This window comes from Miniopterus schreibersii (genome assembly GCF_964146895.1).
Source record: "Miniopterus schreibersii genome assembly, chromosome: 1".
NCBI classification, from domain to species: Eukaryota; Metazoa; Chordata; class Mammalia; order Chiroptera; family Miniopteridae; genus Miniopterus; species Miniopterus schreibersii.
Genome location: NC_138101.1, coordinates 81,368,860 through 81,387,903, shown reverse-complemented (window position 1 = coordinate 81,387,903; position 19,044 = coordinate 81,368,860). Strand labels below are relative to the sequence as shown.

The 19,044-nt window shown below is 43.4% G+C and overlaps 1 protein-coding gene across 10 annotated transcripts in view; it reads left to right on the top strand.

The window, feature by feature from the left end:
* The window catches only part of KIAA1217, a 695,304-nt gene that overhangs the window by 548,354 nt on the left and 127,906 nt on the right, over positions 1 to 19,044 (top strand). For all 10 annotated transcript variants that reach the window (XM_081128701.1, XM_081128703.1, XM_081128698.1 and 7 more), the window contains one exon: positions 5,068 to 5,266. In XM_081128701.1, the coding sequence (XP_080984827.1) occupies positions 5,068 to 5,266 (199 nt within the window). The remainder of the gene's footprint in view (positions 1 to 5,067; positions 5,267 to 19,044) is intronic.

Genomic DNA, 19,044 nt, shown 5'->3' with positions numbered 1-19,044 from the left:
GAAAAGGGCACCCTAGTACACTGCTGGTGGGAACGCAGACTGGTGCAGCCACTGTGGAGAACAGTTTGGAATTGCCTCAAAAATTTAAAAATGGAACTGCCATTTGACCCAATGATCCCACTTCTAGGAATATATCCTAAAATCCTGAAACACTAATCAGAAAGAATATATGCACCCCTATGTTCATAGCAGCGCAATTTATAATAGCTAAGATCTGGAAACAGCCCAAGTGCCCATCAGGAGATGAGTGGATAAAAAAGATGTGGTACATTTACACCATGGAATACTATGCAGCTGTAAAGAAGAAGGATCTCTTACCTTTTGAGACAGCATGGAGGGACCTAGAGAATATTATGCTAGGCGAAATAAGCCAGTCAGAGAAAGACAAGTATCACATGATCTCACTCATATGTGGACTCTAATGAACAAAATAAACTGATGAATAAAATACGTCTAGAAGCATGGAAGCATGGAACAGGCTGACAGATCTCAGAGGAAATGGGGGTGCCGGAAGAGATTAACCAAAGAACTTATATGCATAATCCATGGACATAGACAATAGTGCAGTGAATGCCTGGGGTAGGGCAGGAGCCCAGTAGAGGGGAGCAAAGGGGGGAAAATGGGGGACATTTGTAATACTCTCAACAGTAAATTTAAAAATATATACATTGTTTTGTAAAAAAAAAAAAAACTAGTTTAAGAACAACAAATGGACTTAATTGGAAGGGCCTCACAGCGTACTGGATTCAGGAACTGCAACACCTGGGGGGCTCACATAGCTCTTCTTTTATCTTTCAGGCTTTTCCACTGGGGCTATGGGCATCTCTCATCTCCATTTTCGTATACAGATCTGCTTCATCCTTTCTCTACTTTCTCTGTTTCATATTCCCTGCCAGTTTCAGCCACAGCTTCACATGACTTCACATTTGAAGTTCTTCATAGACACTAATATCTGCTCTGTTCCAGGGCTGCATTTATAAGGGAGAGAAAATTATTGATCTAAGCAAGATCAGGTGACCACTGCTTGGTCCAGTCAGCTGAGATGCAACTGGGACTGGTGACCGTACACTTTTATTGCTCAAACCAGTGTATGTTTGAAAGCAAAAGAGGATTACTACTAACAATTACATTAGAACAACAGGTGCAAAGCAGAACTGTCTGAGGAAGCGGCAATATATATTGACTACACATGAAACATTGGGCTTCAAGGGCTTATTCATGTGGGCAAGGAGGGATTCCTTAGAGAAGGGGAACATTGTTTGGGGGCAGGAACCCTTTCAAAAATGGCTAAGTGTCAGGTCAACAGTAAAAGTGGAACTTTTTCATGTATTCAGTATTACTGGAGAGGATCGAAGGAGGCATAATGCTGCCAGGAGGTTGCCTGTGGAAAGAGACAACTTAGTACTCACCTGCTGTTGGATGATGTATATTGATTGGTTAGCTTAGTTGAGAGCAGAGAAAGGCATCAGGCTCCCATTCCTCAGAGTGTGCATGGTGGGGAAAAATTTAATTGCCCCAGCTTCTCCTCTTGTTTGCCATTTGAGTGCATGAAGATGTGAGAACACAAGCAGGTGACCTAGCTCAGGGCACCCCTTAGCACCTCCTCACCCATGTTCTTCCTCCTCTCCCAATCCACCCTTTAATGTCAGCAGTTACTTCCCCAAACCCCTTCTGCACTCAGTGACCCATCTCTTAGCTCTTCTTGTCCAGCTGTTATGTGTACATTGTCCTTGGCCCCAAACTATACATTAAATGCATTATGAGCTCAAGACCCATATGCAATACTTCTGACCCCTGAAGCCTAGCTCTGTGCGGAGTATTGAGCCCCTGTTCCAAATGCTTTTTGACTTTTCAAAAATCACAGGGTATTTGACACTAGTGTCAGCAATTTTCATTGTCTTTTCTCTGTACTGAGTGATGTCTCAGCAGTGAGCTGGCATCAGAGGGGAGGATACCATGTGAGGAGATTGCCAATATGCAAGATAGTTTGCAGTGAGAAAGTGAATGACATAAAACCAAGAGAAGGAGTTTATATTTGCAACTGAGTAACTATGAACAGGAAGTTAAAAATAAAAGTTTAGTCCTTACATCTTTATTTTTATACATACTACCACCATGATGACCCTGAATAAGAAATGAAATTTAATTCTGATGTTCTTCAAGGATTATTGCCTTTTGCAATGGAAAGCAACAACTCGCCAATGTTTGCCGTTGGCTTCAAAGATGACCAAGCAGAGGTTGTAAACAAAGCCGTGCTGCTTCAAGTAATATCATTCCTTAGCTATTTTGCTAAACTGCATGTCTTTTTTTTTTTAAAGTCGGGGATGAAGACATCTGAACTCAATATTCTGCTGAGCATAGTAACCAGGTTCATTGCCCAGCATACTTCATTGAAGACCATATGAATTTATGCAAATTTTGGTGAGCTGTGCAGTGATGTAAGGTTGGTTTTTCTAGTCAAATAATACTTTTAAAGAGTGCCAAAGCCAGATCTTAATCCCCATAGCAGAAGCAAACTTTATAAGAAATAAATCTGGGAATAAACCACTTCGGAGGCTTGCACAGAAAAATTAACCCAAAGACACAATTTAACTGTTAATGGGTGTCCTTTCTGGCCCTGTTAGGGGCATGTAATCTGAGCTGAGTTTGCTGTGGAACACCCAAGTTGGCCACCTCCTCTGGCCGCATCCTACATTTAAGGGGAGCGGGTGACATGTGCTGACCTATTCCTGTTTCCCCCATGGAAAGGTCCTGAGAGGTGCAGCAAGGTGAGGGATTTAGATAATGCAACAGCACACCTGCCAAGAGGAGTGCCCTTGTACTTTTAGGAAGAAAGATAGGAAAGAATCTGATCATTGACCCTCAAAGGGTTCCCCTAGATTATCAGACACATCTGGGCATCCCTGAAAGAGCTCTGTAGCCGAAGCCTTGAGGCAGCTGCAGGTACGTCATCATCAGTGTACCTTGTTGCAAAAATCATTCCAAACCTCAAGACAGCTAGAGAAGAGCATGAAACCAATCGCGGACCCCTTTCGAGGACCGGGCCCTGTGTGACTGCGCAGGCTGTACACCCAAAAGCTGGTTCTGCCTTGAGAGCTAAGTGCCTAATTTCAAAATGCAGTGACATCCTCAGGAAGACTTAAAGGAAATTAAGGAATGCAAACAAACCAACAAATTGGCTGCCAGGGACACTGACAGTGTATGTATGTGTGTGTATGTGTGTGTGTGTGTGTAATGCCTAGATCCCACCACCAGCCCTTCAGTACCTTTGGCATCTTCGGAAGTGCAAACTCACCCACCTGATTAACACAGATCAGTCTGCCTCCCAGGAGGTGCCTGGGATCATGTAATTCAAGTCAGGGGCAGGTGGGGGGAAGCCACGATAAACCAGCCTCGTCCCCCGTTTCACTGACTCCCTTTCTCTGACTTCCTACATGTATAATCTGCCACCTCTGCACAACAGCAGAGCGATCTTCTAAAAAGAGTATCTATCCTGGCCCCCTGCCCCCTTTCCCTGCCGAAAATACCCAAATGATGTTCTGGTACCTTAGAGTCCAGGTGAGAATCCTCACCTTGACGCCAGGGCTGTGTGTGTGCTCGTCTCTTGCGGACTCTAACCACACCCAGCTTCCAGTGCTCTCCACTTCTTTCTGCCTCAGATGTTTTGTACACACTTTTCCCTCCACCTGGAATGGCTTTCCTGCTTTTCATCCCTCCCCTGTGGTTTTCCTCTTCCTCCCACCTTCCCTCTTTCTTGAGATCACAGTTTACATGCTTTTCCAACCCTCCACTCATGCATTCCCCACCCCCCCACCACCAGCAGTTTAGGTTATGCAGACTCGTTGCACCTTTAATTTGTTTTAACGTCTGTCATCTGACTAGACTGTAAGCACCATGAGGGTGGAATCATGTCCATTCTGTGCATCATTCTGTCCCCAGACCTAGTATAGTGCCTGGAACATGATGGGTGCTCAATAGGTGTCTGTTGAAAGTATGAATGGATGTTCCACACAGTTTGCAGTTTACACTTAATTATACAATAGCTTATATTTCTTGTCCTTTGCTCATTTCACCGGTTAGTTTTGAAACTCTGACATCAGGCCACATTTCTGTTTTTCTGCATCTTCCACAGTGCTCAACGGGTAGGTAATACATAGTCAAGGAATGTTATTGACTAATAGCTTGTAAGCATTTTACACATTCAGCTTCCTACCATTCCAGCATAGAGAACTAAGAGAGAAAATCAATTATGCATTTTGTGTGTGTAAGTTGTTATACATACTTTTTTGCTGATTGGTGAGGTAATAAGCAAAGCTAGACATAATCTTATTTATAGGATTTGTGCCTCTAAAGGAAAATTCAACTCTGATGTAAATCTCTCCCTCACAATCTTAGGTTATTGATTTTGGAAATGGTCTCGATATAAGACGTTAAAGGACTGGTTGTGTTCAGTGTACTCTGAGGTAAATGCATCATCTGTTTAGGCGTATAGTCACGCGCCTCTTAGTGACAAGGATTTGTTCTGAGAAATGCGTCCCTAGGCGGTTTTGTCCTGTGCGAGTATCACAGAGAGCACTTACACAAACCTGGATAGCGTAGCCTACCACACACCCATGCTGTGTATAATCCTACGGGCCCGCCACAGCGTATGCGGTCCAGCATTGACCAAAACGTCGTTGTAGGGCGTGTGCTGAATATAAATGCGCACAGTCCCATGTGTGATGGTAACAACTGTTAGAATTTGCCTGGCAAAAGGAATTAATGTGCTGTCATTCTTTCCTATAAGATCGCTTGTCCTCAACTCCTTGTTCAAAACGGAATTTGTAAGGTGGATGTTCAATGATACAAATCTTAATGAAATGCTCAGGGGCAGTATGTTTTCCTGGGTAACTTTTACAACTGGAACTTTGACCCACTGGGCCTCTAGTTCTATCCAGTCTTTCTGACTCACTTCTTCCTCTTGCTGTGTTGTTTTTATAGATTGAAGACCTTGATAGCATTGAAAATATTTTCAGTGTAATTAATAATAGTTTATTTTCTCACTTTTTTTTCAAATGCCTTTTGCAGACAAAAAGTCCCAAACTGTCTCACAGTCCTCAGCCTCCCAGTTTGGGCGACCCTGTGGAGCATTTATCCGAGACCTCTGGAGACTCTTTGGAAGCCATGTCTGAGGGAGAAGCTCCAAGTCCGTTTTCCAGAGGCAGCCGAACTCGAGCGAGCCTCCCGGTGGTGAGGTCGACCAACCAGACAAAAGAAAGATCTCTGGGTGAGCCTCACAAAGTAGTTTCTGATGTCCCTTTATTATTGCATGTGTCCATTTTTATACTTCTGAACGCACACTCCTGTAACGGGACGTTAATTTGATCTCGATTTGTCAAAACACGAGTCCTGAGAACCTTGATTGATTGAACAGCAAGCATGGAGATTTGCCTGCTGAGGAAGCAGCAAGTCTAAGATGTCGTTGGGACTGGGCACATTCAGACCTGCAGGGGTTAGCTACTCGAGCCAAAACGCTAGCTGCACTTGCCTGTGTTCTTGGTATAGGGAATATTGGGGGACAGACTGCAGAATGAGCCTTGTTTCTCAGGAACCTCCTTTCCCGTCTCAGAAGCCTAGACAGTTGGGGTGTGGGTCCTGGGATGTGGGTTTGCACCAGCCCCACACTGCTGTCTCGCAGTCCCAAAGAGGATGTGAGTGGCTCCAGGAAAAAGAGGTGCAATGTGGCCGAAACTCCCATGACTGTGAGTGAAAGCTGCAAACTCAGGGCCATTCATCCCACCACCACAGGAAAGGATGGAGGGGCTTGGCGTGCATTTGGCGAAGCTTTTCCTTTCAACGAGCTTTTAAGAACAATAGTAGGTTTCCTTCCTTCCTTCCTTCCTTCCTTCCTTCCTTCCTTCCTTCCTTCCTTCCTTCCTTCCTTCCTTCCTTCCTTCCTTCCTTCCCTCCCTCCCTCCCTCCCTCCCTCCCTCCCTCCCTCCCTCCCTCCCTCCCTCCCTCCTTCCCTCCCTATAGTTTGCTTTTTATTATTGGATATTCACTTTCTATCTTGCTCTGCTATTTTTTTCTGATCCTTTAACAAAATGTTCAGGTTATGAGAACTAAGCCAGTTGTGCTGGTGTTTCATATGCTTAACCTGCCGTTTCAGATTTTCCACTCGGTACCTGTGCTTGCAGACAGATGGGGTCGGGAAAGAGGGGACAGGAATTGGCTCAACTAGAAAAAAGCTTCGTGGTTTTCCCCATGTACAAAACAGCTAAATTCTGCCTTGTAAAACCTAGCAAATGCTTTGTTTGAAGAAGAAGAGAGAAGAAAGATGTGAGGAAGTATCCTGAATTTGTCCCCCACTTGCAGATGAAGAGAACAGATCAGGGTCAGACATTGTCCTAGCTGTCCCCCAAAAAATCTCACAAAAAGCTATTATTATTTGCATTGTCCATATTAATTTTTAACATTACATTTGTATATTTCTTTTTAGCTTATAATCCAGGTTCCTCATTTCATAAGTGAGAAAAAAACACACACAGAAAATCTGCTTTATTAAAATGTTTTGGGGGCTCACATAGTTAATTAAATCGCAAAAGCAGTTAGTCTAGGCTTCCAGGTCCTATTGCCTCATTTATAAATGAAGGCAAGGGACACGAAGGGGTTTGAAACACCCAAGGAGCATAATGGCCCAGGGCAGTGTCAGGCTGACCCGGGTTCCCACACTGGTACCAGGCTGGGGCTTTCCGGCTGGATTACGGAGCCTCGTGCTCTCTTAAACCCACTCACGCTTGAGGCAAGAGCACCAGGAGCCAGCTAAGGAGTGGAATTTCTCCTTTGTGCTTAGCAGGAAATAAGTGAGATTCAGTTCTCTGTAGTTAGCCTGTGCTTTTCAAAATAAAATGAAGATAAGAATAAATGCCTCTGTGCCTTCCCCCATACCTGGGGAACAGTGAACCTGTTGAATAATGGACCCTTTGTCTTGCAGGCCAGTGCAGTTGGTAGTGCAGGTAGATACTGGCTTTGGGAAGCAAGCCTGGGGTGGAGAGGCTGCAGGAGCACACGGCAGCCTTGCCCTAGGAATTGCTGAGGGTGGCTGGTGTTTTCTCTTGCCTTTCTGCGGAACGCTGATTTTACTCTGAGCACACCTTACTGTAAAGTTCCTGCGAGTGCAGTCACAGCTGATTAAAAAGTGCATCTGAGACGTTTATTCTTCCAGCTCTATGAGGGGTTTAGATCTGTAATTTTTTCAACTCCTGGATAGAAACAAAGGAACGCAGTGAGAGGAGAGGAATGAGGAGTTTGCCCAAGCTAGGGGGCCTGTGGTTCCAGAAAGTGAGTTGGCATTGGGCCAGCGAGGTTGGCGTGGCCTGGTCTCCTCCTGGTGGTCTGTTTGGGAGTGTCCTCCCAGCCGCACCTGCCCTTGTGGAGTCATCCCGTTGAGCCTGGATGGGAAATAAACAGGAAAGTGAGTCAAAGAGAAGCTAAACACAGTCTCCCTGCCAGGGGCCTCACTCAACTTTGTGTTCAGGAAAACCCACGTGCCTGGCTTGATTGAATACTCAGACGCAGGCTCCTGGGAAGAGCAGGCTCCCCAGAGAGCTGGGGCAAGGAGCAGCGGGTGTCTCCCAGCCCTTGGTGACTCCAGGTCTCAGAGGCTGCAGATACTGAGCTGGGACCTCCTGCAAACCCACCATTGGTGCCATTTGGACACCCGGGTATCTTTTAGAATCTGTACATTATCATTTACCGTAATACACAGAATTTTAAGCTCTCTCCCAAAGCCCTGTTGATCCTGCCTTTATTTAAAACTTTCATAGTTTGTTCATCGTGGATTTTTGCATTAAATTTGTGCTTTTATAGATCATATTAAATTATTACTGATCTTGATTACTGTTTTGGGCCCTCTTAAATTTTGCACTGGTCTGGAGAGGTCCTCACTCTCCTCACTCCAGTGGCTGCCCCTTGTGTCACCCCAGAAACAACACATACCATTGCTGTGGCCTCAGAGCCACAGAACCTGGAAAGAGGCTGAGTCAAGCCCGGTTCCCAGGCTACTCTTCTGCGCACCCGCAGTGTGTCACTCAGGCAGCGCATGGGGAGCCTGTGCACCCTGAGGGTGGAGCCAGGACTAGACAGATCCCCAGTCTCCGGGGATGAAACTTCCCCTCACTTCAGGCAGCCTGTGCCCAGAGATAAACCTGCCTGCTTAATCATTTTCCCACTGGACTGATTCCTCCTTTCTGTTACTTGAGCATATTGAGGGGATGGGAGGGGCGCAGGGAGGTGGGGTGCATTTCACAGAGGCTTTAAGCAGACATGGAAGAGCCAGAAGGGACAGAGGCCTTAGTCCTCGCTCCTGTCTGTTGAATCTCCTCCCTCGGACGAGTCCTGAAGGCAGCATGTGAGCTTCTCTTTTGGAAGCTGCACTCTGGGGCTGCAGGCAGGACCAAGTGGCAGCACAGCACACAGACCTTTCTGATGCTGAGGGCAAGCTAGTCATGCTTGGAGATTTACCAAACAGAAAAGCAAAGAAAGCAATGTGCTCAGCTGCTCTGATTTATAACCTGACCAGGTTCCTGTGACCCACACCTCTAAATCTTTACTTCTGCAGGGTGCTGCTGGGTTCCCTGCCCGCTCCACCCATCGGAGCCTGAACACGATTTTTCTCGGTGGCATTTTTACCATTTCTCCTCCCCTCTCTCTTCAGTGAAAATGGAAAAGGCGAGGAGGAAGGAAGTCTACAAAATAAAGTAAAAACCCGCTTTGCAGTAGAGTTTGGTTTTAGAAATAATTTCCACGAAAAACTGCCCCGCTGGTATTAGGCCTGGGTCTCAGTGATGGGGTCCTTGGTTGCCTTTTAATCATCGCCGCCTTATGAATGTCTGTCTGGAATGTGACCGTAGCGGGGCTGGTGTCTGGCCGCCCCGCAGTCGGCCACCGGGGAAGGAGAGGGCAGCCGCAAGACGTTCCCACCCTCTCGTGTGCACTCAGGAATTTGAAAATAAAACTCATGTGAAAACAAGAAGAGCAGCAGTGCTTCCTTCTCGCTGCAGCCAGATGCCTGTGTTGACCATATCCTGAATGGTTAACTTGTCTTTTCATCTTTTGAAAGTGGTCTTTTTTGGATGAGATCCATTGGATCAGTTTTTCCTTTCATGGGTTATGTTTTGGGCATTATGTCAAAGAACTCTTCACAAAGGGCAAGGTCCCAAATAATATCTCCTTTTTTCTGTAAGTTTTATATTTATGTATTGTGCGTTTAAGTCCATGCTCTATTTTGAGTTCGTTTTTGTATAAGGTGTGACCCTTACCAGCCTGGCAGCCAGAAGTGTTGCCCTTTCTGTAACAAATTGTCTCTTGAACACTCAGACTCAACAAGCAAGAATGATTTTAAATGGCTCGAGGAGATTTTAGACTAACTGAGGAGAATTTTTTTCCATGCATGTGAATTGTTGAGTGTCTATGCGGCTGTATTTTTATTCCAACGTGGTAACAATGATGGTGACCATTCCCCTGGGGGTGAGGGGGGTGGATATAAGGAACAGGAGGTTCATAGTTGCCAGAATTTCCCCTCCTGTGCACAAGAGTAGGTAGGAGGTTAGAGCAAAGGATTGAGGAAACCTCCACCTACCAACTAGGAAGCCAAGAAGGGTTATGACCAAAAACTATAAGACTCAAATTCAGTGTGAAGATTATCCCTTGCATAGTTAAAATAGAAATGAATTTTAGACAATTGAAAAGTAGTGTTGCTGTATAGAATAAGTGAAACATTTATGGAATTTGTTATTCTAAGTGCTGGTAATGATTGAAATGTAATATTATAAAAATAAAAATGAACAGAACAGAGTTTCAAAGCAGGTCAATAGGCTTGGGGCACATTCCTGACCTTTTTGAGGTGCTATCAAAGAAAAGGTCCAATATTTTCCCTAGTATGGGAGCTAAGTTGATGGGGGTAGGTGAATATGGCAACCTGCTGGCATGCCCCCCCCCCCCCCCCCCCCGCCTCCTCCTGGTTTGCCTTCCTTTACTTTAGAGGCAGGAAGCAGACTCATTCTGGAATATCCAATGCCCTGAGTTCCAGAAGTAGGAACCAAGGTGTTTGCGGAGGCTTTGGGGTTTTCTTCAGCATCATTTGCCAAGGTCCCAGGGCAGTGCTCCTTGACTACATTGAAAGTCAGGGTGCAAAGCATCCATTTTTCTAGTACTGAGGGCATAGGTGTGTCCTGGCTTTCCAGTACCTACTGGCAGCTTCCTGCTCAAGGCAGTGTGGCTTTGGAGTCACAGTTGTTCGGGTGGTGGGAAGCCTCCTCTTTATCAAATAGGTTCTGCAGTGTCCTAGTTCTGTACTTAAAATCAGCCTAATGATTCTGCAAACTATATAATAACTCGGTATTTGCTTAAACTAGCTCAGTTCTCTGCAACTGAACCATGACTGATATAAGGAGTATGATTTGTAGAAATCATAGTGCTGCCTATTCTGGGTGTTTCAGAAAATATGACAAGTACCAGTAGATTCAGACAAACGAATTCTAGAGACTTGGCAGTGAATTGGACAATGAACCGGAGGTGTGGTTTTCAAATTGTATTCTTGGAGAGTTTTCTCTGCTATAAACATTATAGTTTAAAATAAGATTTCATTGAAAAAATAAGCTATGCCAAACTAACACACACATAGTAAAAGCATATAGACCTGGGGTATGGGGGAAGAAAAGAAGGGAGGGAGGGGAGGGGAGGGGAGGAGAAAGAGAGGAAGAGGGAGGGGAGGGGAGGGAGAGAGGGAGGTGGGGAAGGAAGAAGGAAGTTCTGAATAAATTTTCTCTATACAACAGGAGGTATTTAGGATTAATTTGGTTAAATTTGGTAAGTCAAAAAGATTATCTCTTAGCTTTCTTGCACTTGACATAATGTCTTGAAAAGTAGTTTTTATAAACTGAACCAATCTTTAAACTAAGTAAACAAGTGGATTTGGGACTGGGAGTTAACCACCAAAAGGAATTTTTCAAGAAATCTTTTAGTATATGAAACAGTTGTGATCAAAGTAATCGCCCCTAATTTTCCTTTATGAGTTGCAATTTTTATATATGAGGTTTTCTGAGAGAAGGGAGTACTTATTCAAGTTTACCCACTTGGCACTCAGTTCTGCCATAAAAAGAATGTTCTTGTAAAAGATTGTGGAGACACATGACGTGTTTGCGCTTCCGTTAAAAAATAAAGTTAGTCAGACGTCTTTTGAAATCTCTCCCTGTTACAATTCCTGGGTTGAAACTCTGGAATATTTCTCAGACTTTGCGGAAATCGTTTAGCTGTAATAAGGTGCCTGAGAAGGTCAATGGCCTTTCCCACTATCTCTAGGGTTACTTTGTAGACAGGATGCAGGTGGGAAAAGCCTCAACAGAGGTGAGTAGAAGATTTGATTGGTTCCAAGGGCTGGAGCCCTCCTGGAGTCGCCTTTATTTTACAGGCTCTGTCATTGGCTAGGTGGTAACAGTGAGGAGTCTTGGAGAAGACATAGGATCTGCTGTTTCTCTTTCCTTTTTTACATCTGGGGTGTTCCTAAACCTGGACCACAGGTCACCTTTTCATAAAGTTAACGTTAAACGTTTCAATAATGCAGGTGGAGCTATGAGGTTAAATAGCTGGTTATGGGGTTATGGAGTTTAATTTCCACAGCCATTTCAGAAAATCCTTCTGCCAATAAGCCAGTGTAAAACACTTCTTCCTCTCTCTAGCACACAGCTAGGATACCCATCCTAACCCAGACACCTAGGTAACTTGCTTTGTTTTTTTTTCTGATGTAAAAAATACCCTTACTCAAAAAAAGAAATCTTCGCCAAGTTTCATAAGATAACAGAGAAGATAAGGCAAGTTTTATCTGTTATTTATACCTCTCTACATCCCAAATAGATTTGACTTGGCTTATTAAAAAACAATAAAGGTATATAAGATCCATTAAAACAAGAATTAATACAATAGCAGTTGGGCACAGAATGCGTGCCAGAGAAATTAAGATAAGGATAATTGCTGTAATTGCAGCCAAGACACAAAAAGGGGGGAGATAAATGGAGAAATGTAATGAATCAAGTAGATTTCATTATTTAAGAAGAGGTTCATATTAGCTCATTAGGGGGAAAAATGTCTTAAAGAATTATAATCCAAAAACTCCTGTAGCTTAATGTTGTTGACATTGGATTATGTAATATAACAGTTCTTTTATGAAAAGGTTTTTCATATACTCACATCTTTATATAAACCTCAAAATCCAAGGGCATAGTATGAAGCCATGTCTTTTGAACTCAACAGATTTCTGGTGATCTAATCTGATACATGTAAAACGTTGATGTAGTCTTGATGATTCACATGGTCCTCAGATGATTGGCCTTAGATATTCTTGACCTTAGCAAGGTGGTTAATTTCAGACCAACAAGAAAATTTAAGGAGCAGGCCATTGTGGAAGGCTTTGCACAGCAAAAAAGAGTCAGAGAAGGAATCTCATGATTACAAAATTTCAAATATTTTATATGTTCTAATAATGCCAGCTGTTACTCTACACTCTCTCCAGGAATGGGATGGGAAGTGCCTGGATTCAGATGACATACTCTGATGTGCTCTGCTATGGTTTGTTTGGAACAAGAGACATGAACAAAAGGTGCTGCTTACAGGGAAAAGACTTAGTTTGTCAGTCTTGTTTTCCTTTGCTATGAAAACTCTAAAATATCTTGACTAACTCTTGCTATTTTTTTGGCAAATGCAAGATTCATTGCACACTTAAAAGTTTTTTGCCAAGTTCATTTGTTCTTTAAAAACTGACTTTAAAACATAGTCTTTTATGTTCACCTAATTCTGTAAGAGTTCCCACACATTTTTCATACCAGCTTTAAAGAATATCCTAATAAACAATAAAAATAATATTAGGAAGCAAGCCAGTGTTATATCATACACTCAAGTACAACTCCATCCTTGATTCACTCATCCTAGCAGTGACCTCCAGACCTCTGACCTCTGGAAACTGAAATTTGGGACAGCTTCTTATATTTGGGAGGAGAGAACACAGTCTGCATTGTTAGAGGGTAAATGTATATCTTCTGAGATGAAGGGTCCAGGTCACTTCTCGATCAGATTGCTCAAGCTAGTTCTGGGATATAGGATTGCAGTTACTCTGCTTTGGGGTCTGAACATGAGGTCCTGTCTAGACCACCATCCAAAAGCTGCTCTAAAGCAGGATAGCAGACAAGCCTCCAAGGTACCGCCTTGATGGTGGTGCCTCAGTTCTTGTCAGCATGAACCACTCCTTTAGGGGCTTATACTGGCTGAATTGCACCCCCAAATTTATAAGTTGAAGACCTAACCCCCAGTACCTCAGATTGTGACTGTATGTAGAAATAGGGCCTTTAAAGAGGTAATTAATTTAAAATGAGGTCACTAGGGGGGGCCCTAATCCAATATGACTGGTATCCTCATGAGAAGAGATTGGGACACAGACACACACAGAGAAGACCATGTGAAGACACAAGGAATAGATGGCCATCTATAGGTCAAGGAAAAAGGCCTCAAAAGGAACCAATCCTGCTGACACCTTGATCTCACACTTCTAGCCTCCAGGACCGTGAGGAAATAGGTGTCTGTTGTAAGCCACCTGGTCTGTGGCCCCAGCAGACACACAGGGCTCGGGTCATGTTTCTCCTCGCTCCTTCTTTTCTCATTTGAGGGGACAGTCAGGCTTATGGCAGTTGTCACAAACTTAAAGTGTTTCTTCAAGACAATAAGATCAGGTTTGTCAGGTTTTCTGTTTATTTAATTTGGTTTCATTCCAGCCTCTTCAACCTTCGCACAGTGTATCCACCTGGTTTCGTAGCCCTGCGAGGGGAAATTGAAACCCCCTGGTACAGATTCAGCTTCCATTACTACCCTTCACTTTGGCATCTCCCAAGCCCCATCCTCAGATTTAGCAAATGGAAGTTGTTTGGCATCTAACTGGTTTAACTGTATCCCATCAAGAAAAGCTCCTATTTCATCCTGCTGAGTTGGAGTTCTCCAAGGTTTGGTAATGTCATGAAAAATGATATTCCCGCCAACTTTTCACGTTCAGAATTTTTCCAAGGTGTTAATTGGCTTTCAGACATCTCTGGCTAAGTGTCTCCCAGTAACGTAAAGCTAAACATGATAAAAATAAATCCTTCATTTCCACTCTCCCCCACACACACCAGTTTTGCCCACATCTCAGTTTTTTTCTCCATTCATGTATTTATGCATTTATTAAGAATCTGTTCCATTTCTGGTACTGTTAACAGTGCCATGATGAGTTATTTTAAAAATATATGAAATCTGGTTCTTGTATTTAAGGAATTTTCAGTATAACTAAAGGCACATGGTAACCATGTAAGGATTTTAAAATATACATAAATCAAAGACTACAAAGAAGAAGCTGCGCACACAGCCAGACGTGCTGGCCTCCTGGCTGTTCCAGCAGGCTCCCCGTCAGGAACTATGCGCTGCTCTCCCTGCCTGGGTTCACCTCCCCCACACGGTTCTCGGCCCCCCCATTTCTGCATGGGCCCCTCTTCACTTCATTCATACCTCTGCTTATATGGCTCTGCCAGAGAGCCCTCTGTTGAGTGAGATAGCACCCACACTGCCAGTCTCTATTGAGTTAACCCTGCTGTATTCTTACAATGACACTTATTTAGGAATGTGGTTCTCAAACTTTTTCCAGCTCTACTTCTTGAATTCTGGTTCAGTAGATTTGGGGTGAGACCCCAGAATTTGTGTCTCTAATGAGTTTCCAGGTGATGCAGATGCTACTGGTCTGGGGACTCTGGGATTTCGGGTAGTCTTATGCCCTGGGAAAGATTTAAGGTGCTATTACAGGGCAGCACCACATGAGGGCATTTTACTCAGCTCTCAGCCGGGGAGGGAGAGTAGTCATACTTTGGCAGGGGAGCAAAGAGGGCTAAAGAATCTGGCCCTCATCATGTCCTTGAACTAGTGTTTAATCCCAGCACACATGACTAGCAGGGCCCTCACAAGAAGCGTGGGGATATGCACCCTTTCCACAGCCACCCTGCTCACCTCGGTCTGTCTCGCCTTCTCCTTTGTGCTGTTCTTACTTTTGCTCTCAGTTTGATTCAACTGCTTTTATCTGCCACCTCAGCCCCAGCCTGACACACTTAGTAACAGGCACATTCAACAATAAAAAGGTGGCTGATCTTTCCTTATGACTTCATGCCTCTCTACACACACATCCCAGTTTCTGGATTCAAAGGATTTCCCCTATCAGCATCCCACCCCTGCCTGCCCAGGGAACTCTACCCCATTCCTGGCCAGTTAGCGCCAGATGTTGATATTCCTCCTGGTGTTGACCAGGCAGAGGCAGATGCAGATGCACGAGGACAGTGGAGCTGAAGATTTTCCTGGGAAATGTTTGCTTGGGACAAGATGCTTTGATTTAGTAATTGGTTTTGTATGATTCTAGGGTTATGTACTTTCCTAGGCTTCCATGTGCCTTCATAAGACACAAATGATGTAGGGACCTTTTTAAGAGTAGGAGAGTTCAATTTAACAAATACGTATTAAATACCTGTAATGTACATGGTGCTATATCAGGTGGGAACAAAAAATCATTTTTTTCACAAATACTGAGTTTCTATTAAAACACTCTTGGGTTCAATCAGAAAAAGAGTCACAACCTTCTGATCTTCTGGAACTTCTATTCTGTTTGGGTGGCAGATGATAAAATATATGATAGATGGTATGAGTGCAGTGGAGAAAAAATAAGTAGGGGGAGGGTGAAGAGATGAAGGTAGGAGAGTTGTCATTTTAAAGAGAATGGAGAGCATCACTGAGAAAGTGGCACTTATGCCACAATCTGGGGCATGTGAAGACATAAGCCACCAGATATCTGGGAGAATTCCAGGCAGAGGGAACAGCCAGTGAAAAGTCTCTGAGCAAGAGCATACCTGGAGTATTCAGGGAATGGCAAGGAGACCACTGTGAGTGGAGTCACACAGTAACAGAAAAGTAAGAACTGAGGTTGGAGAGGCAATGGGGACTGAATAGTGTAGGGCTGTTACAACAACAAAGACTTGGGGTACACCAGCCACGTCAGAATGGCAATGGCTCTATGGCACAGTTATAAGCAGTGACATCACTTCAATTATGAAGATTGTATCTTGGTTGCTAGGTTTGGCATAGACTAAAGGCATGGGCAGAAGTCAGGAGGCCAGTAAGGAGTCTTGAAATAATCTAGGGAGATGAGGGTGTTAGCAGTGGACACAGAGAGAAGAATTTGAATTCTGTAGATACTTTGAAATTAGAGTAAGATTGGCCCCTGCCATCAGGAGTTTGTGTTATAATGGAGGAGACATATATATAAGAAATAAAAGCAAATGTGGTCATAATAACTAACATTTGCTAAACACTTACCTTATGCCAAGAAGTACCTAATACACTAAGTAGCAAAGGCAGGATTCGAACCCCGACAGTCCGTCTCCAGAGCCCATGTGCTTTACTCCACTGTATTGAACAGTAAAAGAAAGAAATTCCAATTTGGAAAGCTTGGAAAATTTTTAATAAAAGTAGCATTTGGCCCAGCTGGCATGGCTCAGTGGTTGAGCATCAACCCAGGAACCAAGAGTTCACCAGTTTGATTCCGGGTCAGGGCACATGTCTGGGTTTCAGGATCCATCCTCAGTGGGGGTGTGTGCAGGAGGCAGCCAATCAATGGTTCTCTCACAATGGTGTTTCTATCTCTCTCTCCCTCTCCCTTCCTCTCTCTAAAAATCAATAAAAATTTTTAATTAGCATTCGAATTGGATTTTGAAGGATGAATGACAGTTTGAAAAGGGGGCAGATCTTTTATGAGGGCAGAACCAGAATAATAGCCCCACATTGATCTCTATAGCTCCTCCAGAAACTGATCCAGAGCCACAGTGGTGCACTTCTCTCTACAGTAATTATTCATCCCTAGCCCATGCCATTCATACCTGTAGCTACAGTGCCTCCCCTCTCCCCACAAAAAGGGCACTGAGTGTAACAGAAGCAGCAGTGTAGTGATTAGGGTCACCTCACCTGGACTCCATTACTTACCTGCTGTGTGACTTTGGGCAAATTATTCATGAATACCTCCCTCCACACTATTTGTAAAGAACAGTTGAGATCATATAGGTAATGTTCTTAATATGGTTCCTGGTATATAGTAACTACTCTATCAATTAACTAATGTTCACAATGATGACCTGAGTTATAAATGAAAGTGTCAATTACATTTTATTTTCTAAGATAGGACATTATGAATTTCATTTAGAAATATTTGCATTAAAAGTTAAAATCAAAACATTTCTCATTTGAGATTTATTAGCTTCTAATTCACCCTGTTTACCTGTGGAGTTAATTCAAAGGTATCACCTCAGTTTTCCCCTAATTCAGAATAAATTCCCTATCATTGACCATTCACATTATTATATTTTATTTGCTAAGTTTATAGTTATTTTAAAGTAATTACATTTTAGGCTGGCTGATTTCTGATTGTCTTTAGCTTCATCAGTTACTTGCCTTTAAATTACATTTTAGGCCAAATTTTTTCTGGAAGTTTCCCCGTAAGGAAACTCATCCCATCCATGATATTCACTCTCTAATCGACTGTTAGACATTGTCTCTAAATTTTAACACCCCTTCCACCTTCCATTGTGTTTGTCAGCCCTAAGAGAGTGACCCTGGCAACCCAGATTATAGAGAGCCAGTGTTACATTGAATGTGGATAACACTTCAGAAAGAGTCCAGAAAATATAGAAATTATGCTTCTATGGAAGAGTGATCTTAGGGAGATTTCTAGCAATATGTCGGAGTGATGGAGCTTAGAATGCCAACAGTCCCCTCCTTACTGCGCAGACATAGAAACAAAGGACGAAATATAACAACAACAACAAATGAATATATGGCCAAGCTTGAAAGAAAGGAAAGGAAATCTCCAGGTTCCAGAAGGAAAGAAGGATATGGCAGTAAAAATGACAATGAACGTGGATATTTCAGAAGTGAATATTGGTCCCAGGCCTTTGGGCTAGGACTCTGATACTTATATAGCAACAGGAAAATGAACAGAAAGACTAATTGTCCTCTGCAAAAATGGACCACAGGTTCAAATAGCTGGTCATTTAATAAAATGGGATGGGAACAGAGGAACTTACTTGCAGCCAAGGAAAGCAGCAATATGTTTGCTTCTGACTCAGGAGTTAGGTGGAAAAGGAAAAAAAAAAAATCATCTGGAAGAAACAAAAGCTCTAGACACAAGCCATGGACAGGGATGGGGCCTGAACTTACAATACTTGAACTTACAATACCTGCCTTTTTGCGGTGATACCAAAGTATATCAGTCAGCATAGGCCGAGTAATGCTGCAATAATAAACAATACCCAAATCTCAGTGGCACTTATCACATCCAACCTCTGTTTCTTGCTCAAATTGCATGTCCAATGATCTTGGCAGGTATGTCTGCCTATCATACCCATTCGGGAGCCCATGCTGATAAAGGCTCCATTTCAATATGCCACTGAAGCTGGATAAAGGGAGCATGACAAATTCTGCTCTGGCTCTTAAAACTTCTGCAAGCAGTGATACTTCAGTTAAAAGAAGTGACAAGGCCATGCTCCACTTCAAAGGAGATGAGGAAGTGCAAGCCAATGTGCCTTGAGAAAAAAATAGAGTATTTGTGGACCAATACTAGTGACAGCCATACCAAGCCCTTACATTTATATAGACTTGGCCAGGATCACCGACACTGCTAGAATAGGTTATTCAACTGAAGAGAGAAATAATCAATGAGAATATAAATCTTAGGAAATCTCACAATCTGAGGGGAGATTTTTAAAAAAATTGGCCACGGCCGAGTTGCTCAGTTGGTTGGAGCACCATCCCATACCCCAAAAGGTTGGGGGGTTGATTCTTAGGGCACATACCTAGGTTTCAGGTTCGATCCTCAGTTGAGGTGAATGGCGGGGTGGGGCAACCGATTGTTGTTTCTCTTCACGTCAATGTTCCTCTTGCACATCTATGTCCTTCTCTCTC